This window comes from Oryx dammah, unplaced genomic scaffold, assembly GCF_014754425.2.
Source record: "Oryx dammah isolate SB20612 unplaced genomic scaffold, SCBI_Odam_1.1 HiC_scaffold_7, whole genome shotgun sequence".
Classification (NCBI taxonomy): Eukaryota; Metazoa; Chordata; class Mammalia; order Artiodactyla; family Bovidae; genus Oryx; species Oryx dammah.
In genome coordinates this window covers 5,743,553-5,768,521 of record NW_024070191.1, presented here as the reverse complement: position 1 = coordinate 5,768,521, position 24,969 = coordinate 5,743,553, and the positions used below count along the sequence as shown (strand labels likewise).

Here is a 24,969-nt window from a genome sequence, read left to right as displayed (position 1 = left end):
GTTCACACATTGACTGTTTCAGAAGAATCCACTTGAAAAGCAGAAGTTCGTTTCCAGTGGTTGCCCCTCCATTCTTTCACTGCTGTAACTTCTGCACCTTCAGCCTTTTGATCATTGTCTCTGATGCCCTATAAGCCAATTACAAGCCAAGTGCCATCTCCCCCTAGAGTCTCCTCCACGAGTACTGGGATTGCAGCCCACCGAGCAGGATGGTGCAGGTGGGCGGTGCTTGGCTCTGGACCGAAAACAGCTGGGAAGATGGGCAGAAAGAGCAGCTGTGAGCCCAGGTCCTGGCCGAGACTCACCAGTGTCCTGGCAGGGCCAGTGACCAGAAGTGTCTCAAGCATGTGGACCAACAGTTGACTCTGCTCTGCGTCCATCTGGGGGACAGTGAGAGGCCAGCTGATGCGGGGCGTTTTAACTGTCCCAAGCAAACCAGTGCTGGCCCAAACCGACGGGTCCCCCCAGCAAACGAGACTCTCTCCTGTAATTCCAGTGTGTCCTGCCCTGGGTGTGTCCTCCTGCTCTGGGGGTACCCTGCTCTCAGCGAGCTGACCAAACTGCTCCTTCCAACCACAAGGCCTGTCTTCCCAGGGACAGCCCCATGAAAGCAACTTTCTTTTCAGAGCTTTCCTTTTTTTAAACTGGTTTTTTTTTTCTTTCTTTCTTTTTTAAAGTTTAACTGAATTCAGTTCTTGCTCCATTAAAGGTTGGTGCCCTTTACGCAATGACAGCTTCGTGCTCGGCTCACACCTCCTCCTGGCTCCCAGGTACCTATGCTTGCTCTGCAGCCATGGCCGCCTCCCCGTGGAGGTGAAGGTGAGGGTCCCGTGTACCTCCCTGGCTGGAGGCCGGTCTGCTCAGCGGCAGGCCTGGGCCGGGTCGGCACCCCTACCCGCCACTGCCACGGACACACCTATCCCTCCGTCCCTTCCTAGCCTCCGTCGGCAAAGTGGAAATTCTTCCTTCGCCTCTGTTTCCCCAGAACGGCCAGACTTTGAGGAGCGTGAGACGGGGTGCAGAGATGCCACAGACGGCAGGAAGCCTGGGCTCTGGGTGCCTCTGTCCCTGGGAGGCCTTTGTCAAGTGGGCCGGACACTCATCAGTCAGGACGCTCACCTGCTCAGGCTCGGCACAGACGACACGGTCAGCTTAGGTGCCCAAGAGACACCCCACCGTGTGCTTCTGGGGACGGCAAGTTCACGGCCCTCTGACTTGAGTGTGTCTGGGGTCTTCCGACAGGTCTCCACAAACATTCGCTTCTTTCTCACGACCAAAGCTCCCTTACATTCTTGTTCAATTACAAATGGGTTCTTACAGAGAAGCCCTGGGCTCAGCCTTATCTCTGTGGGCTTTTTAAGACCACAGTAAACCACCCAAGACTGCTATCCCCCTGAAAAATCACCAAGAGATATGCGACCATACACAGATGTACGCCAAATGCTGTAATCAGATTCCCAACAATCAAAAGCTGGAAGTGGCTCAAAAGCCTGCCAATCAGCAAATGGGAAACAAACAACTTTCTGGATCCTGGGTGCAGCAGCTGTCACACGAGAGTGAGGCTGCCAGGGGTCATTGGGCGAGGCCCTGGAAATGGTGGATGGAATCTTAGGGAAGTCAAAGCTCAATAGAGTGGGCAGATGAGCCATCGTGAGCGGAAAGAAACAGCCTACAAAATCTAAACCAGAGGAAATCCTGCAATAGCAGCGCTGGAGCCCAGACAGCTAGAGCCCCACGGGGCCACGGCGGTCAGCTAGGAGGGCCCGGCATCTGCGGACCCAGGGAGTCCTGTGCCGCTTCAGATGGCTTTAGAAAAGAAAGGGGCATCGTGCAGTCTTCTGGGCTCTGTAACTCAGACCCCCAGAGACGCTCCAGCCTGCTCACATCACACCCCCACGCGTCGCCACAACCCACACCAGGGGGAACCTGCATGGGCGTGCGGGCTCCCGGCTGATGGAAAGCGCTGGGTGCGGGTCAGGGGCATCGCTGGTCCCTGGCGCCCCCTCCCAGAGCCCGCACTCTGAGGGGGTTTCCTGCAGATGGGGGTCGTCACGAGGGGCTTCAGGCCAGGATGCCTGGGTTACGGGAGGCTGGCGGACCAAGAAGGTGCGCCATGGCGGGCGGAGCCGGCTATGGGGCCTGGAGGCCTGTTTCCCAACCCCCTGCCCCCAGCCTATCCAACAGCGCAGCCGGGTGAGCCTCCCACACCTGCTGACGGGCTCTCCACAGCCACCCAGCCCTCCTCCTCCCTTTCCAGAAGCATCTCTGTCCCCAGGTCTGTCCTGGAGAGCTCACGGTGTCTGCGTCTACGCTGAACTCCTCTGTTTCCTTTATTCTGTGTTGCCTCCCAGAACACAGAATACATTACACGCTTATTTCTAATCCCAATGACTGGAGTAGGGCAGACGCTCAGTAACTTCGCTCAGAAACTGTATATATATATATTTTCATTTGCCCTGCAACCCCCTGGCATAACTGGTCATAAAGAATAAAATGGAGACCAAGGTTTTCGGTCACTGGGCTTCATTTTATAAAGAGGAGAAAACAGCAGTGACCTGTAGTTTCCCTCTTTTTATACACAAGAGGGACCTGTAAGTGTGCGGAGGAACTCACGCTGAGCGACAGGGGTGAAGGTGACACCTCAGCTCACAAACACATTTCAATAAAAGAAGAGAAAAACGCAGTGCTCTCTTGTTCTGTGACGCTGAGAAGGGAACCCTGAGGCAGAGGGGAAGGAACAGCGTCCACGGACTGCAGGGTAAGGCCCTGCCGGGAGCAACAGGAGGTGGAAGCGTGGGTCGACAGAGGCCCGCACGCCCCATCAGAGGGGCTGGGGTCCCTGGCAGGCGCAGCTCCAGCGGTGGGGACCACAGCCAGATCTGACCGCCCTGCAGGCTCACCCAAACGGCCTCATTTAAACAGGAGACTCAGGGGCCACCACTGGCCACCCTGCAGGGGGTGGGCACAGCCCCGTCACACACGCTGCGCCCACCCGAGTCTGAGTGGTTCAACCCACACTTTCTTCCCCATGGAGTCCCAGGCAGGCAGAAGACTCTCCTTTGTGTTGCCCAAAAGTCATTTATTTGCTACAGGAAAAAATGCAGAACACAAGAGATGTTGTGTACTGGTCTGAAAAGACTAGAAAAAATAGTCTCACCCCCGCAACTTCTGAAAACTGAATTGCTGGAGGGCAGCTTATATTTATAAAATATGACTCTCTGGTGCTGCCAAGAGCGCTGGAAATGGGGTGGGGTGAGGAGGGGTTATCTACTGATTCATGTGGCCTATTCATCAAATTTGCCAATTAGACTCAACAGGAAGCTTTCGATGTTTTATTTGGGCTTTTAGACTCTGAGATTGTCTCCGTTTTGCTACTTGTTCATCCAGAGTGGGACAACAGAGCAACTAGGGGATGCAGTTTGACCCAACTTGTTTAGCGCAAGGCCTGTGTTTGCTGGCAAGGGGTTGCCCCGAAAGCGCCATCTCATCAGAATACGCCTGTATTCGGGAAAATGCGAGCAGGACAGGGCCATTTGTACTGTAAAGTCACTGTAAACTGCTTCGAGCGTTGTCAAACTTTGGAAGAGATTAAGTGAAGCCGTAGCCAACACTGAGAAATGCTTTGTAAGATAACCTTTAAAAAAATTTCCTCCCCCACTCATAATGGCCTGGAAGGAACTGCATCCTAGCAATAAGTTTGTGGTAGATTTGGATGTATCAGTACATGCAGGCACAAAGGTCTGGGATAAGCAGAGATTAAAATAAAAAAGCATTAGTTGGGTAAGAGTTCTTTTAACAACAATCTCCATCTGCTATGTCTCCTTTTAAATCAGTTGAGATATTTTTGTGGGCGAGTTTGTTTGCACTAACTTCTAACTTTTTATGGTTCACTAAACCCTGGATTGGGATAGGAATACAAACCTTTAGGAAGACGAGGAATTCACATCTCAGATGAACTTGAGAGTCCCTTCCTCCCGGAGGTTTCAGACCTGTAGTATTGTTTTTAAAGGGAGTATTGATTCTGAATTCCATTCGTAATTTTACCGATAAATTCAACATACAGATCTGAGGGTTTCAATTACAAGCAAGCCTGGGAACTGGCAAGAGTTTCAGAGAAGTGACCGAGGCAGGATGGCTAGGAAGGTTTGAAGGTGATCAAGGACAATGTACGGACTGCACGCCTTCCAGGAAGACTGGTGCATCTCCAGGACTGGTGAGAATTTCCAAGGTTAAATAAGCTCATACGGCGAACCTTCAGAGAGATAGCCACTGAAATAAAGTGCATCCTCACAGCGGTTAGAAACACAAAATCCAGGGCAACAGAAGGTACATACAGGGACTTCCCTGGTGGTTCAGTGGTTAAGAATCTGCCTGCCTATTCAGGGGACATGGGTTCGATCCCCAGTCTGGAAAGAGTCTACATTCCGGGGGTGGGGGTGTGGAAACTAAGCCCATGCATCAACTACTGTAGCCCACCAGGCTCCTCTGTCCATGGGATTTCCCAGGCAAGATTACTGCAGTGGGCCGTCATTTCCTTCTCCAGTGGATCTCTCTGACCCAGGGATTAAACCTGTGTCTCCTTCATTCGAAGGTGGATTCTTTATCACTGAGCCACCAGGAAAGCTCTTGACTATTCAGTTCAGTTCAGTCGCCGAGTCATGTCCGACTCTTTGCGACCCCATGAATCTCAGCATGCCAGGCCTCCCTGTCCATCACTAACTCCTGGAGTTCACCCAAACTCATGTCCATCAAGTCAGTGATGCCATACAGCCATCTCATCCTCTGTTGTCCCCTTTTCCTCCTGCCCCCAATCCCTCCCAGCATCAGGGTCTTTTCCAATGAGTCAGGTCTTCCCATCAGGTGGCCAAAGTACTGGAGTTTCAGCTTCAGCATCATTCCCTCCAATGAACACCCAGGACTGAACTCTAGAATGGACTGGTTGGATCTCCTTGCAGTCCAAGGGACTCTCAAGAGTCTTCTCCAACAACACAGTTCGAAAGCATCAATTCTTCAGCGTTCAGCTTTCTTCACAGTCCAACTCTCACATCCATCCATGACCACTGGAAAAACCATAGCCTTGACTAGACAGACCTTTGTTGGCAAAGTAATGTCTCTGCTTTTGAATACGCTGTCTAGGTTGGTCATAACTTTCCTTCCAAGGAGGAAGCATCTTTTAATTTCACAGCTGCAATCACCATCTGCAGTGATTTTGGAGCCCCCAAAAATAAAGTCTGACACTGTTTCCACTGTTTCCCCATCTATTTCCCATGAAGTGATGGGACCAGATGCCATGATCTTCGTTTTCTGAATGTTGAGCTTTAAGCCAACTTTTTCCAATATCCTCTTTCACGTTTATCAAGAGGCTTTTTAGTTCCTCTTCACTTTCTGCCATAAGGGTGGTGTCATTTGCATATCTGAGGTGATTGATATTTCTCCCGGCAATCTTGATTCCAGCTTGTGCTTCTTCCAGTCCAGTGTTTCTCATGATGTACTCTGCATTGAAGTTAAATAAGCAGGGTGACAAGAGACAGCCTTGACGTCCTCCTTTTCCTATTTGGAACCAGTTTGTTGTTCCATGTCCAATTCTAACTGTTGCTTCCTGACCTGCATATAGATTTCTCAAGAAGCAGGTCAGGTGGTCTGGTATTCCTATCTCTTTCAGAATTTTCCACAGTTTGTTGTGATCCACACAGTCAAAGGCTTTGGCATAGTCAATAAAGCAGAAGTAGATGTTTCTCTGGAACTCTCTTGCTTCTTCATGAACAGTATGAAAAGGCAAAATGTTAGGATAGTGAAAGAGGAACTCCCCAGGTTGGTAGGTGCCCAATATGCTACTGGAGATCAGTGGAGAAATAACTCCAAAAAGAATGAAGGGATGGAGCCAAAGCAAAAATAATACCCAGTCGTGGATGTGACTGGTGATTGAAGCAAGGTCCGATGCTATAAAGAGCAATATTGCATAGGAACCTGGAATGTCAGGTCCATGAAGCAAGGCAAATTGGAAGTGGTCAGACAGGAGATGGCAAGAGTGAACGTCGACATTCTAGGAATCAGTGAACTAGAATGCACTGGAATGGGTGAATTTAACTCAGATGACCATTATATCTACTACTGTGGGCAGGAATCCCTTAGAAGAAATGGAGTAGCCATCATGGTCAACAAGAGTCTGAAATGCAGTACTTGGATGCAATCTCAAAAACAGCAGAATGATTGCTATTTGTTTCCAAGGCAAACCATTCAATATCACGGTAATCCAAGCCTATGTCCCAACCAGTAACACTGAGGAAGCTGAAGTTGAATGGTTCTATGAAGACCTACAAGACCTTTTAGAACTAACACCCCCAAAACATGTCCTTTTCATTTTAGGGGACTGGAATGCAAAAGTAGGAAGTCAAGAAACACCTGGAGTAACAGGCACATTTGGCCTTGGAATGCGGAATGAAGCAGGGCAAAGACTAATAGAGTTTTGCCAAGAGAGCGCACTGGTCATAGCAAACACCCTCTTCCAACAACACAAGAGAAGACTCTACACATGGACATCGCCAGATGGTCAACACTGAAATCAGACTGGTTATATCCTTTGCAGCCAAAGATGGAGAAGCTCTATACAGTCAGCAAAAACAAGACCGGGAGCTGACTGTGGCTCAGATCATGAACTCCTTATTGCCAAATTCAGACTTTAATTGAAGAAAGTAGATCATTCAGGTATCACCTAAATCAAATCCCTTCTGATTATACAGTGGAAGTGAGAAATAGATTTAAGGGCCTAGATCTGATAGAGTGCCTGATCAACTATGGACAGAAGTTCGTGACATTGTACAGGAGACAGGGATCAAGACCATCCCCATGGAAAAGAAATGTAAAAAAGCAAAATGGCTGTCTGATGAGGTATTACAAATAGCTGTGAAAAGAAGAAAAGCGAAAAGCAAAGGAGAAAAGGAAAGATATTCCTCTTTGAATGCAGAGTTCCAAAGAAAAGTGAGGAGAGATAAGAAAGCCTTCCTCAGCGATCAATGCAAAGAAATAGAGGAAAACAACAGAATGGGAAAGACTAGAGATCTCTTCAAGAAAATTAGAGATACCAAGGGAACATTTCATGCAAGGATGGGCTCGATAAAGGACAGAAATGGTATAGACCTAACAGAAGCAGAAGCTATTAAGAAGAGGTGGCAGGAATACACAGAAGAACTGTACAAAAAAGAGCTTCACGACCCAGATAATCATGATGCTGTGATCACTCACCTAGAGCCAGACATCCTGGAATGTGAAGTCAAGTGGGCCTTAGAAAGCATCACTACGAACAAAGCTAGTGGAGGTGATGGAATTCCAGTTGAGCTGTTTCAAATCCTGAAACATGATGCTGTGAAAGTGCTGCATTCAATATGTCAGCAAATTTTACTCTATTAGCTATGTAAAAACAAAGACCCCCACAGAATACAGGAATAAATACAAAGGTACTAACAAAATCTTAGAATGTTTGTTTTGGAAGGTAAATTACAAATCTGAAAAGCTGCTTTCAAAATTTTAAAAGCAGTTTGAATAAAATAATTAAGTCTCAGGGATTCTAGCTCACACAGCATCTGATATTCTAGTTGGAAAAAATTTAGTTGATATGTTTATAAGTTTGTGATAATTTATCACAAAAATGACATTTAAGTTGGTGCTTTAGCATGTTTTTAATTTTAATTTCACAACATTTTGAGAATAAACTATTCTCTGGAAGTGTTTATGGTAAAAGCTAAGAGGAAGGAGAACAGTCTTCAAGAGAGAAGACGCTTCTCTGCCGAAGGAGCGGGAATGACTTCCCCGTGTCGGGGAGTCTGGGCCCCGCGGCCCTGGACACTGGCCCTGCGGAGGGAGGGAGTCTGCACGCCTGCGCTGTCTCCTCCGATCACCCTGTTCATCACCCTGTCAGGTACAGAGGTGACTGCACTAGGTCCAGAGAGAACCAGGTGACGTGTTACCTGGTCAGAGAACAAGGAATCAGCCTAGAAGGCAGCAGACCTGGGTTAATCTCTGGGTCGGGAAGATGCCCTGGAGGAGGAAATGAGAACCCACTGCAGTAGTCTTGCCTGGGGAATCTCAGACAGAGGGGTCCCGTAGGCACAGTCCATGGGCGTCCCAAAGGTTGGACACAACTGAGCGACTAACACACACAGCAGAGGCGACTGTACCTGAAGCTGATACGACATTGTTAACCAACTAGACTCCAATATAAAATAAATTAAAAAAAAAGAAGGAGACCCTTCATGGAGCAACCAAGTCAAGGACTCTGACGAACCCAGCTCAGTGTTCAAGGGTTAAGTGAGTGAATGCCACACAGACTGGTTCTTTACTTTGGAGTCAGACTTGGATTTGAACTGAGCCCTGTAAGGTCACCGCACTTCACTAGGCTTCGGCTTCCTCAGCTGTAACACGGGGCTGCCGACCTCGGGGAGTTGTTGGAGGACTGTCAGAGAGACGGTGGAAGTCCGTGGCCGGTGAACAAGCACAGGAACAGCATCTAGGCAACACTTTGTTCCATGCGACGCATCGTTCCAAGGGCTTCGCACACTAAGAAAGCCACCACTGCCACCTGTGTCTGCCAGCCCGCCCTCCCCCACACCCCCCGAGGCAACCACTGAGCCCAGGGCTGGAGGCTACCCCGAGGCAAGTGGAGTGACATCAGAGCCAGTGCTGACCAGCTTAGGTTCCAAGGTAATTTACAATTTCTCCAGAACTGTGGAAAATCAGGTACTAAAACATTCAAACCACATGCAGTGAGTTTCCTCACAGACCTCCTCTCTTAGAAGAACGTCTCTCGAGAACTGTCAGAAGGCACTGCTGTGCTTTCACGTTTGTTACAAGCTGATGACCAAAACGAAAATCACAGGAAGGGCAACGAGTGGCCGTGTCTCTCCCTGAATTGTGCGCCTCTGGGCTCTGCTCGCGTGTCCTGTACCGCTGCCCTTCCTGCCCACAGCCACGAACAGCACAGGGGCATGAGACTTCAGGATGGCAAGGAGGTGTGAGCAGCGGCTGCCTCCTCCATTTAGAAAGTGATGCAGCTGCTGACCGTGAGTGAATGCCTGTATTTATTGAGACACAGCACAGGCGCGTCACACGCACAGTTGTCTACGAGAGCAGGGACGAGAAGACCGCGTTCACACGACGCTGGGCAGCGTCGTGGCCTCTGGGGAAGCCACTTGCCTTCCGGCATCTGTTTTCCGTCTGTAAATGGGGGTTCTCTCTGAGTCTCTCCCGAATGAGGAGATCCTTTGGGTTTAAACGGTAAAGGGCCACCGGCTGAAATAAGAGACTGCGCACTGGACACCAGTTAACGTTTGCATTAGAGCGCACCTCATGAAGTGCAGTGTTGGCGGGCGTCGTATCATTTCAGGACAGGGGGCCCTCTCTGTGGTTGCTTGGCGTCTGAGCGCCCGTGTTTGCTGGGACAGACCCTGCCTCCTGAGTCTTTGTGGGACACTGGGCTGCCTACCTACCACGGAGTCTAGAAATGCCAGAGTCTCACTCTCCCAGCTCACTCAGCTGCTAGGGCTCAAGTAACCCACCCGGAGACCCACACACCCAGGGCCTGGAACCGATGCCAGTGACCTGGAGAAGCAGGGATGGCGTGATGCTCTCAGTGGGGGAGAGCTGGCGGTACCTGGGTGCTGGCTGCAGACCCACGGCTCCTGCTGCGGCAACAGGGAAGAGACGCCTCCCCAGGCCGGTCTCGGAGGGCGCTGACTCTGGCTTCAGCCCACCACTCCCCCAGCCTCATTACTACTGATATACTTTCAGAACTACCCAATATCTTTCCCAAAGACACTCCATTTTTATATAAATCAGAAGGCACTGGTTTCCCTCACCTGTAACCAAGAACCCTTTCTGTGACTGCTGGTGACATCTGCTTTGAGGACATAAAGAGCTGTTGGGTGCCCTTTGCTTATTTGTCTTATTTTGCTGAAACCATCTCATTATACTCAGTCAAGATAATACGCAAACCACTTGGCATTAAGCCTTCCATTTAGGGGTGAATTTCATGCTCACAAGAACAATGAAAGTATGAAAAAGTATCCAGAATCTGCCTGTTAATTATGCACACAGCAGTTTTCACAAGAGGAACATTTTACTGACTGATGGGCGTGACTTGGTGAAAGGCTGAGGTTCAGCTCCCCTCCTGTGAGGACAGGGTGTTTCCGCATCTGCCCCTGGGCAGGCTGAGTGCCGCCCGTCTCAGGGACGAGTCAGGACGTCAGTCACCTCCATTCCGGTGAGCTCTCTCCGGTAACTAGGTGGGGACCAGACGCAGGGAGGGCTCTAACCTACGGCCCAGTGTTTGCTCACCTCCCTGAATTCTCCAGATCGCCTGCTGCTTACTCCCGTGGAAGAGAGGCGGAGGGTGGGGGCTGCAGGTGGGTAAGGCTGAGATGGAGGGGGTTGGAGGGAGGGAGAGAGGTCCTCCCAGCCTTGGAGGCAGCTCCACCTAGGGCAGGTCCCAGAGTCGAGGCCTCCCTGGCCCCTGAGACCCTGCAGCCCCAGCCTGTCATCCACCTCCCATGCCAGCTCTGTGAGGGCTGGCCCTCTGCTCAGATTTCTGCTTAAAATCTCCTGAGAAGTGGCTTCAGGGATAATCAAGTCTATGGGCTAGAGAAGCCGAACCCCACTCCCATCACCTAACCTAACTCGCACAAACTAGGATTAGAGTTTGAACCGTACAAGGTATCATGTACCTTTTCTGTTAACCTGCCCAGCTTCCCGAGAACCCACACATCTGCTCAGGCCCTGAAACAAGCCCGAGTTGGTCACCAAGATGGGTCTGTTTATCCTAAACTCTCCTTTCTGTGGATGATGGAGCTTTTGAAATTGTTGGCATCCCCGAGTTACAGATGTCCAAAGTATGCATCTTGCGTGCAGAGCTTTGGCTGCTGACTGAATTACATTTAATCCTAATTTCATTCTCTCCCAGCTATATTGGCATTTTGGCAGTAATGAAATAGTCTATTCTGGAAAAGAAGGGGAAAAGCTCCAATTAAATAGTGAGATTTAGATTATGTTTATAAAATGATCAAGAAGTATTTTTCATGTTCAATCATTAAAACACACATAAAAAAAAAAGAACACCAAAACCCAAAAAACAGGCCCAGAAAAGTTGGAAAACAGCTCTTATGTCCTGAAAACAGGAAAATTGTAAGCCCTAAACACGCACATTATGGAGAGGGGTTTCCCAAAGTTTCAGGCTTCGGGCCGCATTGTTCTCTCACTTTTCTTTTTGCCAACTCAAATGCTGTTTGGAGCTGATACTGGAGAGCGAACAGCTGCAGGTTCTGGCTGCGTATTTTCCTAGAAACACCACTTGGGGAAAGAATTTCCACCCGTTTCCCTCTCCCAGGAGACTTCACAGGGGCTCCAGCTTACTCTACTCCAAAATCAGGGCCCCAGAGTTGACCAGGACAGTGCAGCACCTGAGAAGCAAAGCCAGAGGGCTACTTCTTTTTTTTTTTTTTGGTTGCACTGACTGGGTCTTGGCTGCTGCACACGGGCTTTCTCTACTTGCCAAGAGCAGGGGCCACGCTTCGTTGCAGGGGGCAGGCTTATCATTGTGGTGGCTTCTCCTGCTGCAGAGCACGGGCTCTGGGGCACGCGGGGTACATGGGCTTAGCTGCGCTGCGGCATGTGGGATCTTCCCAGACCAGGAACTGAACCTGCGTCCCCCGCACCGGCAGGGAAGTCCCACAGGAGCCACTTCTGACGTGCCCAGAAGGCAAATGAGGCTCTCCGAAACATGGCAGGAAAACCCTCATGTCCAGTTCAGAAACAGGAGATATTCTGATGCCTGAAAGGGGTTCTCATGCAAAGGAGACCTTGGTCTTCATGACACCCAACTTTGAGCTGGTTTGACTTTTTTAGAGCTACTTTGGCAGCAGGTGGAAGTCAGATTCTGGATTCATTAGGCTCCAGACCACTTAGCTCCCATGAAGGAAATGGATGAGACTCATCTCAAGCTCTTTCTAGACTATATGATTATTGAGAATTCCTTAATTTGCATTTTTTTTACAAGCTCCAATACTTTGGCCACTTGATGCGAAGAGCTGACTCACTGGAAAAGACCCTGATGCTGGGAAAGATTGAGGGCAGGAGGAGAAGGGGATGACAGAGGACGAGATGGTTAGATGGCATCACTGACTCAATGGACATGAGTCTGGCTAAATTCCAGGAGTTGGTGATGGACAGGGAGGCCTGGCGTGCTGAGTCCATGGGGTCGCAAGGAGTTGGACATGGCTTAGTGACCGAACAACAACAAAATACATAGTCTTTCACACATGTTGAATTGAATAAAAAAGAAAACACTGAAAACCGATAGGATTGATAATATTATTATGTTTTTAGTCACCTACTAAACAGCTATTCTTGGAGAAGGGAATGGCAACCCACTCCAGTATTCTTGCCTGGAGAATCCCCATGGACAGAGGAGCCTGGTGGGCTACAGTCCATGGGGCAGCAAAGAATTGGACATGACTGAGTGACTAACACGACGCTAAGCAGCTATTCTATAGCAGCTGTTGAAAAGAAGCTCTAGACATGTTTTGAACCAGGGCAGCCAGGTAAGCATATATTGTTTCGAAAATTACCCTGAAGGACAACACTTTCCTTTAGATGAAAGTTCAAGCACGTTCATGAGACACTCAGTCATGCTCTGTGTATTCAGAATCTGCAGGTGTGCTTACTGGCGTCGCTTAACTATCAGTGGCTGTGCATTTGATAATTTAACTCCATTTGGGACTTCCCTACATTTCAGATTTTGGTGTGTGCGTGCTCAGTCATGTCCGATTCTTTGTGACCCATGGATTGTAGCCCGTCAGGCTCCTCTCTCCGTGGGATTTCCCAGCAAGAATACTGGAGTAGATTGCCATTTCCTCCTCCAGGGGATCTTCTTGACCCAGGGATCGAACCTGCGTCTCCAGAGTCTTCTGTATCAGGGGTTGGGGGGGGGTGGTTTGCTCTGAGCTACCCAGCTTCATTCAAATACAACAGGCTCCAGAGAAAATGAGGTGATAGGAGAGTGGCCCGATGAGAAAACCCCAGCAGGACCTTCAGGCTGAAGAACAGAAGCCTGGGCTTCCTTGCTGGTCCAAGGATTAGGAATCTGCCTTGCAATGCAGGGGACGCTGGTTCGATCCCTGGTCTGGGAAGATTCCACCTGCTGTGGGGCAACTAAGCCCATAAGCCACAACTACTGAGCCCAAGCTCTAGACCCTGTGCCGTACAACAAGAGAAGCCCGCACAACGAGAAATCTGCTCACTGCAATTCTAACTGCAAAAGCCTACGCAGCAACGAAGACCGGACAGAGCCAAACCCCCCAAAACCCCAAAAGCTGAAGAACAGAAGCTTGCAAATATGGCAACTATGGCACAAACACTGCAGACAGTCTGAGGAAAAGGCATCCAACTACTGAGAAAAGACCAAGGACTTGCAACAACTTGCCAGCCCCTGGGCCACCTCCATAAGGTAGGAGGGCAGATGAATGGGAGAATCTCGCAACTGGTCCAGGGTGGGAGCCGCTGGCAGGACCCTCAGCTCATCATGGAAGGAGGCCTGTCACAGCATGTGACTGAGACAGAGAACCTGCAGGAGGGGAGCCCCACGTGACATCACCCAGCCTGCATCTTTATCGCCATTGTCTTTGAGCAGGTTGGGGTGGATGCCCAGATGTCATCTGGAAACACACTAGAGGCGACCTAAGGAGGCGTGGCCTCAGGCCTTGATGAGCTCACAGTTAGTGGGGATAATGAACCACCGTCCCTCCATCCAGGAGCCTCACTGCACCTCCACTGGTGGGGACAGATGAGGGGCCTCCATGAGGGTGGCGTTCGGCGTTCTCCCTGCAGACACGAGGGAGAAGGCCTAAAGGAAGTGGCGCTGGAGTTGGGCCTCCAGGAAGGAGGAGCCTTACACACGGCAATTAAAGAGGCCTGGGATTTCTAAGAGATGGTTTTACTGCAGCAAAATGAAGCTTTGCATGGTTATCACCACCTTAGTGGGCTTCCCTGGTGGCTCAGACAGTAAATAATCTGCCTGCAATGTGGGAGACCCAGGTTCGATCCCTGGGTCAGAAGATCCCCTAGAGAAGGGGATGGCTACCCACTCCAGAATTCTAGACTGGGAAATCCCATGGACAGAAGAGCCTGGCAAGCTATGGTCCACAGGGTTCCAAAGAGTCAGACACGACAGTGACTAACAGATACCACCTAAAAATATCTGAGCTATCCGGACTTCTCCAGTCTTAAATAGTAAGCAAAACCACCAAACAGTCAGTGTTTGGTGGGGGCTCCAAGACAGCAACATTTTAAAAACTATTATTTAATTATTTGGGAGGCTCCCCTGGTGGCTCAGATGATAAAGAATTTGTCTGCAGTGCAGGAGACCAGGGTTTGATCTCTGAGCTGGGAAGATCCTTTGGAGAAGGGAATGGCAACCCACTCCAGTATTCTTGCCTGGGCAATTCCATGGACAGAGGAGCGTGGTGGGTTAAAATTCATGGGGTCGCAAAAGAGTCAGACATGGCTTAAGGACTGAACAGCACCAGCGCAGCTGTAACTAAGAACCACAAACTGAGTGGCTTAAACAACCAAAATCTATTCTCTCACGGGTCTGGAGGCTGGAAGTCCAAGCTCAGAGTGTCTGCAGGACCAGTTCCTTCTGACGGCTGGGAGGGAGAATGTGAGCAAGCCTCTCTCCAGCCTCTGGGGGTTGTACGCAACCTTTGGGGGTCCTTGGTGGCAGAAGCCTCACCCTGACCTCTGCCTTCATCTTCACAGGGTGTTCCCCTTTGGATGAGGCTGCTTCCATACTTCCCCTTATCATAAGGTCACCGGTCATTTAGATCAGTCCTCACCCTGCTCTGGTGTGACCCATTTTATCTAATTACATTTCTGAGGATTCGATTTTTAAATAGCACCAGACCCAGACGACTGGGAGTTGGAACGTCAATGGATGAATGCTTAGAGGATACAATTCAGTCATAACAAAGACCCTCAAAGCAATGACAGATTTATAAAAAGTTACCATGCCGACTGGTATTCAATTCCTGGGTCAGGAAGATCTGCTGGAGAAGGGATAGGCTACCCACTCCAGCATTCCTGAGCCTCCCTGGTGGCTCAGCTGGTAAAGAATCCACATGCAGTGTGGGAGACTTGGGTCGGGTCCCCAGGTTGGGAAGATCCCCTGGAAAAGGGAAAGGCTACCCACTTCAGTATTCTGGCCTGGAGAAGTCATAAAGAGTCGTACACGGCTGAGCAACTTTCACTTTCACTTTTTACTTTCATCATGCCGACTAAACCATATCTTGCAGATTTTACTTCAATCACTTGTAACATCTCAGTGATACTCTGGACTACCTGTTTACTGACCAGACTGGGATTTCTTTATTTACTATCATTATCAGTCTCTTCCAGAGCAGAAATCCACAGAACAGGCACTACTGGGCCATCAAGGGTCAAGAAGAATGGAGGCTACTTAGCCCTTTACTTTTATCTAGAAAAACCTAGACTTAAGATTTATCCCATGTACAAAGTAGTGGTCTACCTCATAAGACTCTAACGAACTTGCTAATACCAAGATCAGGTCTCTAAACTTGTCCTCTATGGAGCCGGACGGCAAAGACCTCTCCCTTTTCTACTGTTAAAATTGCATGACTTCACTCACTTGGGTAGCAACCTGATCATCCGATGACGAAACAGATTCTGGCTCTCTATGTGCTAAACAAATGCTTGAAAGCATTCTTCACTGCGTGTGCGTGTCTAACTGAAGGTGTCTAACATCTGTTGTGGTATCCTTTTGCACTAAAATTATAATGAAAGCGTTCTGGGCAGTGTATTAGTTGCTACTGCTTTAGGTTCTAAATTGCGCGTCATTTCTCTTAATGACTTTAATGAGAACACGGAGAGTTTTGCCTGCTCCCTGTTAGCAGGCCAGCAGAGGGAGCAGGTGAGTATTACAAGCAGCATTTTCCTATAGGTATCATCCACAGCAGATTTTTGTTTTGCTTTAATTTCTAGTGTAGACAAGCAAGACTTTTTGACCTATAAACTAACAATGTCCCTGAAACACGCATCAGGATTTTGGGGATAGGTCAGTCGATAATATACTTTTTCCTGTAAATATTCTACTAGGATCGTTTTAAGGCTTTCAAAAACTATTGTTGAGAAATTTTTTTTTTTCTCTTGAGGGAAACAGATGCCAGGAACTAGGTATCTTAATACCGCTATAAATGTCCCCTCTTCACAGGCTTTGTACAACTTACTTCCTTTAATTTTTCCTTTTGTATTAGTCTTTCTTTGAATTTAGGCCCTTTCCTTAAAATGGAACACTTTGGGAAGCACAGTTCATTATTAATGGAGTACAAAAGACATTGCTTGAGATGGGATTAAGAGGAAAAGTAGGGCAGATACACATGAGATTATCAGGAAGGACATAAATCACTGGCAGGCCCCGTACTTAGATTCCTGAAGGAACAGGAATGGCATGGAGTATTTTTATACACTTGGATGCAAACATCATTTCCTTTTATGCATAACTATTTATTATACTTATAATTCTTCAAAAACTATATATAATTCTTCAAAAATGACTTTTAGTACATGTAACTCCACAATCAAGCCTAATTTCCCACAGGAAGATTTTTTAATATCAAGTCAGTTCGACAGACAGGAATACCAAAAGGGGGTCACGTGCTTTTATTTTATTTTTTTTTACTTCTTTGACATAAGCAATTTTATTTATGCTAACCTATAACCAGGAAAGATAATATATCTTCATGGAAATGACACACATGACCTTTTTATCTCTCTTATTTTAAAAGGTTTCTCAATAATTAAGATAAAAAATTTATAAATTTAGATTAAACAGAGATTTATCTAGATGGCATTAGGCCACTCTCAAGAGAAAACTCATTCTGAGAGGAATTTGGACAGTTCTTCAGTAGAATGGTTATGACAGAGAGACTAGACACATTTTTCACAGGCAACAGGATCTGACTTCTCAATAGCTTTGCTGAAATTAGGAACATTTAGTATAAAATCACAAGTCATAGGCTCACTTCAAAATCTTTTCTGTTTTGAAGTCCACTTCAAAACACTCTAACAACAGTGTTAGTCAAAGGAAAGATTTTATTGACTTTTCATTGGTCATAAGCAAACAGTAATCACTGACATCAATCCACTGAAAGAGAGTGTTTAGCCTTTTTTTTCTGCATGCAGGCAGAAAACAGGACACAGAATTACTGGCAGAAATATTATCAGGCTAATGCACTCATCTGTTGTTTCAGAATTTCATCCACTGCCTTTTTAAAGTTATGACTTGTATCTTGACCTTTTAGGCACTTTTTTTGATGGAAAGATAAAACAAAAATATTGGAGGATGAAAATATTTAAAAATCAAACAGCATGTGAGATAACTTCATGTAACAGAAGAATTACATAAACTAACATATTCCTAAAAATTCAGGGAATTCATCATGAAATCTTAGAAAAATAGTTACTTGGATATTTCCCAAGTTTCTCGTAAATAAAAAGCTTTTTCTTTTCAAGTTCTTCAGGTTCCATATTATACACAATGAGGCTTTACAAAGCAAACTGTCTTGAGCTGAGACTCTGCTGGTTCATGGCAGTACAAAACCGTCAAAGATTCAGGAATCTTCTAAGTTTCCTTAAAAAAAAAAAAACAACCAAAAACTGTCTTCTCTAAAAGTCTTTCAGACATAATGTCACAGTAAACACTCAGATAAGTTAGAATGAGTGAGGATTTGGTACCTCTTTGACTGAACTAACTTAAATAAGAATGACAACCAATAACCTAAATAAGAATGAAAAATATTTTTCTCAGTATTAACTCTGATCCTTCCATCAGTGCTGACCTTCTGACACACAGATGCCTACAGCTCCCTGTCAAACAGAAATCACACAGCTGCAAGAAGGAAGATCACCGTCTCAGATGAGGTGATGCTACCGAGGCCTCTGCCCTTTAACGCCTGGCACTTAAGTCTATCTGCTCTGAGAATGGAAACATGAGGGGCATGCAGGGAAAATGGCTATTTCCCAGGAAAGGAAATTGCCTGAAAACCCACCTGGCAAAGGCTTTCTCTCCTCCTCTGGCAGGCAGACACCTATTTTAACAAAAAATACATTTCCTCATCTTCTGCAAAGGTGAATTTGATGGAGCCAGTACCTGATTCTAAGTAGATGCCACTTAGCTTTCCCCTATATGGAAGGGGCCAGCTTTTTTATGGCAAATGCTATGTATGTTTAATTGCATCTAGGACAGAAAATCTTGCTAAACTGGGCAGCATACTTCGTTTCAGAAACTGTACGTATTCTCAAAGGTACATCACCCCCTTTCAGCCAGCGACAGGGCATGAAATTAAAGAGGCAAAGAAAGGAGAAAAAAAAAAATGATGCCACCAGAAAATTGGAAAGATGGCAAGGACAGACATAGACAGCGTTAACTGATGCAGGCAGACAAGAGGCTGGACCTCCGCAGAGTCCCTCCTCGGTGAGAACGACCGGGTTGAGTCTGCACTGCTCTATGCGCCTGTGAACAGACAGACCCCACGTCCAGGTGGGCACATGGCGGCCCCGTCCATGACAGGCTGCCCCTGCTTGGAAGGTGGATCCATCAGTGGAACGGGTTACATCTCTAGGGTGTGCTGTTTGTGCAGCACAGAGGTGACAGCCATGGGACATGGAGACTCCCCACAGTTCTCCAAGGGTGGCTGAAGCTTTGCCATGTTAAAATTGGGATTGAAAAAGTCATGGCTTTGGACTTCCGGGTGGTCCAGTGGTTAACACTCTGCACTTCCAACTTGGGGGGCGTGGGTGCTTTCCCCGGCAGGGAGCAAAGATCCTACTTGCTATGCTAAGACTCCACATGCCATGGCAGCCAAAATGAAACAGATACTAAAGAAACAAGAAACAAAAGCACTGCTTTAACTTCCACTTAAATCCATAAGTGTAAAAGAAAGGCCCTGAGATGCACGGGGCTGGTGGAGGCCTGTCGCCTCGCCCCGCCGAGCCTCGGTTTCCAGGTCCGTCACAGGGGCAAGGTCGGCCTCCCACAGCGCCACGTGTGTGTATTGGCACCTATAGGCCTTCTCTTTCCTCTGTCTTTCTAACTTTAAGAGGCTTTCTCCTTGCTACCGTCCTCAGACCCCACAGCTGGGGACTGTGCCCCGCACCTGCCATCTCGGCGTCTAACACTGGCTCAACTTGGCCAGCACCTCCAGGGAGGGGCCGCCCACGGCTTCTGCAAGACGTCTCCGGACCCCACGCGAGCCCCTTCAAGTCTGTTCCACGGACGAGACGCAGAATGTAGACAGCTCTTCTGTGACTCACCACGAGGGGGCCTGCTTCCAGAAGCCGAAATACTCACTTTATGTTCCCTTTCCCTCTTCTTGCCCTTTCTTTCCTTTTTCCTTGTGGCTTCTTCAGCTCTCATTCATTGTTGCATACAATTTGGGGGGGGGGGGAAGTAGTAAGAGTAACTTTTTCTCTTGTAACAATCTGATGTCCAGTGAGCTTCTTAATGGCTTCCCCTGTACACTGCACACTAAGCTGTAAACATGTTGGCCAATTAAACTGATTTTAAAAAGGTCAGGACAAAGGGAGGTGGGAGAGGGAGGTGGGAGAGGGAGGTGGGTGAGAGGCCCCACGCCCTGGGGTCCTGAGGACCCCCGCTGTCTGTGAATGGCTGAGAGCCAAGAGTGTCCTCAGCGTCACTTAGCAGGGGTATTTCAGCACCTGGAGCTCCTCTCACACCAGCAGAGCACTTTTGAAAAACTAAGCCCATGCCGGCCCAGCCACCGAGGCCTGCGGACATCAGTGCCACAATGACGGCCACTTCGCTGCATGACGGTGGCCAGCGGGTGCAAGACTGACTCTGGGGATCTGCCCAGATGCGATGGAAAGAGACTGGCACAAAACGTCAGTTGACGTGGGAGATCAATGAGCCCCCAAGTACGTCTGCATGGTTTCTCATTACTCCCCATTAGCCACGGGCTTTTGGAGTGGACACTTGCCACATATGCTTGCTGCTCAGACAGCAATGACCACCCCCCCAACCCCCCGCAACAGCTGACCCACTTCTGTCCCTCCTTAGTCCAACAGTATAACTAAGCCGTTAGATATGAGTATTAAGCAGGCTCCCTGGAAAGAGCAGAAGTCACGCAGGTTTCCCTGAAACCCTGTCTGGTGATCCATGCCTTGGGGGCTGCCTCGCACTGCACTGAGTTCAAGCTGGCACTGTTTCTTGGCTTCTGGCCTCCAGAACCAGCAATCCGGCACCTCACGGGTGGTCCTGGGAAGGTTGGGGTCAATCAGATCCCAGATCCGACAGAAGCGAGTCCCACATCGACTCTGGACCTACGTTTCTGGAGCCATGACCAGGCTTTTCCCACTGGTCCGGCACATCTGCTCTGCAGGGCGGCCTGGAGCAGAGGCGCCCTCGTCAGAGCTCTGCAGCGCTCCTCTCTACCAGGGAAGATGGCCACATGGTCCTGCTGGTGCCATCAAGTGAGGGTTCACTCCCTGATGGCAAAGTGCAAAGGGGAACTGGAAACAGCACTACAGCGAATGAATGGGAGCCTCTGGAATTTCAGCTGATGACATACAGTACAGGGGAGAAAACAAACATTATTCAGAAAATAAACAGCACCACACACAGCTGTTCAGTGGAACTGTTAGGACCAAAAAAAAAGAAAAGAAAAAAAGAAAAAAATTGGCTGGGCAGGAAGGCAGCTTTTGGGAAGGCTGTAATAATATTTCTCGTTTTATAGCCCCATCTGCCTTTAGCGAGCCTGTCAGCAAGTCATTGACGGAAACTCAAGATTCTCTTTGAAACTGAACAGCTCTGAGAAGCAGTCAAGGCTGCATCCAGCCTCCATCCCCAGGCTGGGGTGCAAGTAGCGACTGCTGCCTGCTGCCCGGTGCTCAGGAAACAAGTGTGTGCTGGGGGCGAGTCTGCACCCAGGGCGGGGTCTTCCCGCCTGACAGCCCTAGGGAGCCCCCGCTCGGCCCTGCTGGTCCCTCTGGGGTCTCCAGCTGCTGCTCCCGCGCTGGCTGTGGTGGACGTGCCCGTCTTCCCCTGCTTCCTCGTGGTGCAACATTCAGCCCACCATCCAGCCCTGAACGCAGAAGGCGCCTCTCTGCTTTCACACTGGGGCAGTTCTCCCAGGGCCTCTTCCCTCTTGGAGTTTAGATCCAGCTTCCAAGTGGCACTTTTCTTTTTGGTCGAATGTTCCCGTCCCTTCAATGAGCTCTTTCCCTTGGCCTGTCTCACGGTTCTCAACCTTGGGAGACTGAGTGCTGCTCTGAGGTACAGAAGGCTCCCCGAGGTTCCCTCTTACACTGCCTGCGCCCGGAGAGGCCTGGAGACCGTGTCACACCCCCCCCTCCGCAACCCCCTCCTGCAGTCCCCATGGAACGGCCAGTGAGCTAAGAATGGTTCCTGCATTTTTAAAAGACTGAAAAAAAATCCAGAGAATATTTCATGACGTGGAAATTATGATAAGTTCAAATTTCAGTGTCAACGAATAATGCTTCGTTGGCACACAGCCACCTCCCATCCTCGAGGGTTTTCTCTTGACGGCTTCTACGCTACGATGGCAGAGCTGAGCAGCTGTGACAGAGCCCGTGCGGCCCAGGAACCTGAAACACTTACTCCCGGACACTTCACAGGGCACGCCTGCCAACCCCCACTCCCCTCCAAGCCTCAGGGAAGAATTCCCACGTACCTGCAGGGAGCTGCTCACTGCACGCCCAGGCCAGAGGGCCTGGACAAAGGAGCACCCCTTCCCACCAGCGGCAGAACCGGTGCCCTGGAGGCAACACGCGCTCCTCCTGGGTGTTCTCTCCCAGGGCCGGGGTCTCCCCGCCTCACTCTCTCTGCTTCTCTATGTACGACACGCCATCATGCTCCCTAGCACCCAGCAGACAAGGACTACTTGTGGTGCCCGCTCTTCCTGTGGCTTCTTTTTAAACCACCCTGTTTGCCTGAGAAGCAGACAGATGATCTTGGAAACCACATGTGCGACATGATTACCTTAGAATATACGCTTGCAAATGGGGAAGCAATTTGGATGAAAAAAGGGCTCCCTGTGTTTTGCTTCATGGTCAGCCAGAGAATAACACAGTGACAATATCTGACAGTGGAAAATTTAATGGGAAGTGCTGGAGAAGGAAAGTAATATTTCTTGAGTTACATGTATTATTTCATATCATTTTAACTCTAAAAGTGCTGCTGAGAAAGAACCATCCTATTTTGCAGGTAGGGAAACTGAGGCTTAGAGGAGTTAAGCATTTGCTGCAGATCTCCGAGAATCAGGGTTCTAACACAAGTCCCGTCTTCAAATCCTACACGTGTCCCTCTGCAGTTAGTAGTCTGAATAGGTCTATCTTTAACTTGTTCCCTTAATGGAGACCTTGCACCAAAATTAAGTTCTAGCTTCCTGAGCCGTCAAGCCCTTTGAGAATCTGGGGGCATCTACAAACCCCTTCTTAGAAAAATGACATGACCTATTTTATCCAAACATTCAATAACAGGACCCTGGGGGTGGATTAAGTGACAATACCGAGCTGAGGGCAAGTAACAGCTTGAGATATCATAATAAAAATATCTGTCATTGCTATTCGTGAGACGCCAGAGACACTGACAACCGTTGTTTGTGACCTACTCAAAGCTAAAAGAAAGGCTGTATTTCAGTTAGACTTTGGCAAAAAAGAAAGACATCTTTTCCTGTCGAAGTCTGCGGACCCCACGAGTTCTGTCCGTGGACTCTGGGTTAAGAACCTCTGCTCTGGAGGTAAGCTAGGGGCCAGCCAATGCACAGAAGGGATGTCTTTGAAGGTCTAATCAGGTCTCTTGAAACAATTCACTTGCATGATTACATGGACACTGGCTTTACAGGTGGACGAGGTCCACTGGGTCAGTGCTGAACTGGCCACTGCTGCCTGGGAGGAATCTTGTGCCCTTGGGCATGGACAGACCCTCTCAGAGGCTCCACGTAGTGGCGCGCCCCCGCCCCCGACCCCCACCATGCACGCTGGCTGGTGAGCGAGCATACTGTCAACCCCAAAATGTTACGTTTTAGCTATTGAAGGAAGTACCCTGGAGGAATTATGGATCCACAGAATTGAAACAGAAAAACCTTGGGAGTTAACGCAGCCCTTGAATCTGGCAGACAAGGACTTTGGGGTTAATGAAAAAGAAGCGATTTGCCGGAGTCCAGCACTGAGTGGGACTGATTCAACTGATCCTGGATAATATGTTACAAAATGATAGGATTTGAGCAAATTCTGACCTAATAAAGGAGAAGTTTATATATGCCACTCTCAACTCCCTCTTAAATTCTGATTTTTCTATGGATTCTAATTTAGTGGACAATTAATCAGGCTAGTTATATAGTAAGTTTATGTTAAGTACTGGAGTGGATATTTTGCTTAAAAGATGAAATGTCAGTGCTCAGAAACTGACTTTCCTAACACAAATTGAATAAAGCGTGATGTTCCTATCCAGCTGTTTTAAGATGAAAGTTTTGCATACTTGGCTAAATGGTTCAAAAATCAAGTAATACCAACAAAACTATTTTCCCTATGAAAAGGCACAGAGTTTACAAGAGCGAGACTTCTTCCTCTTTGTTTGTAATAACAAAAATAAACCGAAGTCCTGACATATTTGCAGTATTTTTATTCCTAAAGGAAAAAACAGGAACTTTCATTGTACTTTAAAGCTATTGCCCCAGATATTTACCAGCTTCGCGCTGTGAAATCAGTTTCAGACACAGGAGACCTACAGGCTCTCTCTAGGAAACAGTCAATTAGGGTGGTGCCTCTGAAATACCCAGGGGTCCTGTAACTGATCGGTTTTTCCCAGAGGGCTTCTGCAGCATATAGTCCCGGTTGGACAGTACACATCAAGCCCGGATTTTTCCTGTGGCCTGGCTGGTGACCCCCCTACAGGAAGATAACGGGCAAGCCGGGAGGGCGGAGCCGCCGGCTGCACATGTCTGCCTGCTCTTATCAACTTATCATATAAGGAAAGGAAAGTGATTGATTCGGACCCTGACACTGCAGAATCTGGGGAAGAGAGACAAAGCAGCGCTGACGCGGGTCTGGAAGGCGAATGCAGCCCTCACGGGGAGCAGGGCTCTTCTCCCCACTGTGATCTGACAGTCTGCTGTGAGGCCAGAGAGGAGACGGCAGCAGAGACCAAGGCTGGGAAAGGAGGGAACAGGAGGCTTCCCTTGATGGACCTTGAGCCTCTGCCCCCGAGCCCAGCGTCTGAGAGGGCAGCTTAGCGCCGGGACTCTCATGCGCCTGGAAGTTTGCTGAGCGGGTGGTTTATTACCGACAGACAGAAAGAATGTGGCAGCTTGTTTTCTTGACTCTGAGCTGTGATCTGGCCGTAGCCACAGCCCACAGCGGCTCTCGGAAGGGCATGGACATCGCTGCTGGGAAGAAACAGTATCAGGTTCAGCACGGAGCCTGTAGCTACACGTTCCTCCTGCCGGAGACGGACCACTGCCGCTCGCCCTCCAGCGCCTACGTGCCCAACGCCGTGCAGAGGGACGCGCCCCTTGACTACGACGACTCGGTGCAGAGGCTGCAGGTGCTGGAGAACATCATGGAGAACAACACACAGTGGCTCATGAAGGTAAGGAGGCGCCGCTCCCGGGCACGGTGTTGCAGGCTCAGGTTTCACTGCCAGCCCGGCGGGTGGGCAGGAGGGGGTGGCCAGAGCAGGGGGGTGCTGGCTGACACCTCTGAGTGAATGGCCACTTGCTGTCTCCTGTGCTGCCCTGCAAAGGAGCTGGGGCTGAACAGGGACACACTTTACGGGGAGACAGTGCTGGGATCAGTGGAGAGACGTCTCTAAGGTCAGGAATCTTTATGAACAGAGGAAGTGCCCTTCTCTGCACAACGTATGGGCTGTGTTGT

General features: G+C 48.8%; 2 protein-coding genes across 6 annotated transcripts in view; one reads left to right on the top strand and one right to left on the bottom strand.

The window, feature by feature from the left end:
• The window catches only part of MCPH1 (microcephalin 1), a 225,654-nt gene that overhangs the window by 48,639 nt on the left and 152,046 nt on the right, over positions 1 to 24,969 (bottom strand). The gene's annotated exons all lie outside the window — the stretch shown is intronic.
• Positions 23,034 to 24,969, top strand: part of ANGPT2 (angiopoietin 2) — a 56,810-nt gene continuing 54,874 nt past the window's right edge. Inside the window, exon 1 of the mRNA XM_040243214.1 lies at positions 23,034 to 24,685. Within this exon, the coding sequence (XP_040099148.1) occupies positions 24,395 to 24,685 (291 nt within the window). The 5' untranslated portion in view covers positions 23,034 to 24,394. The remainder of the gene's footprint in view (positions 24,686 to 24,969) is intronic.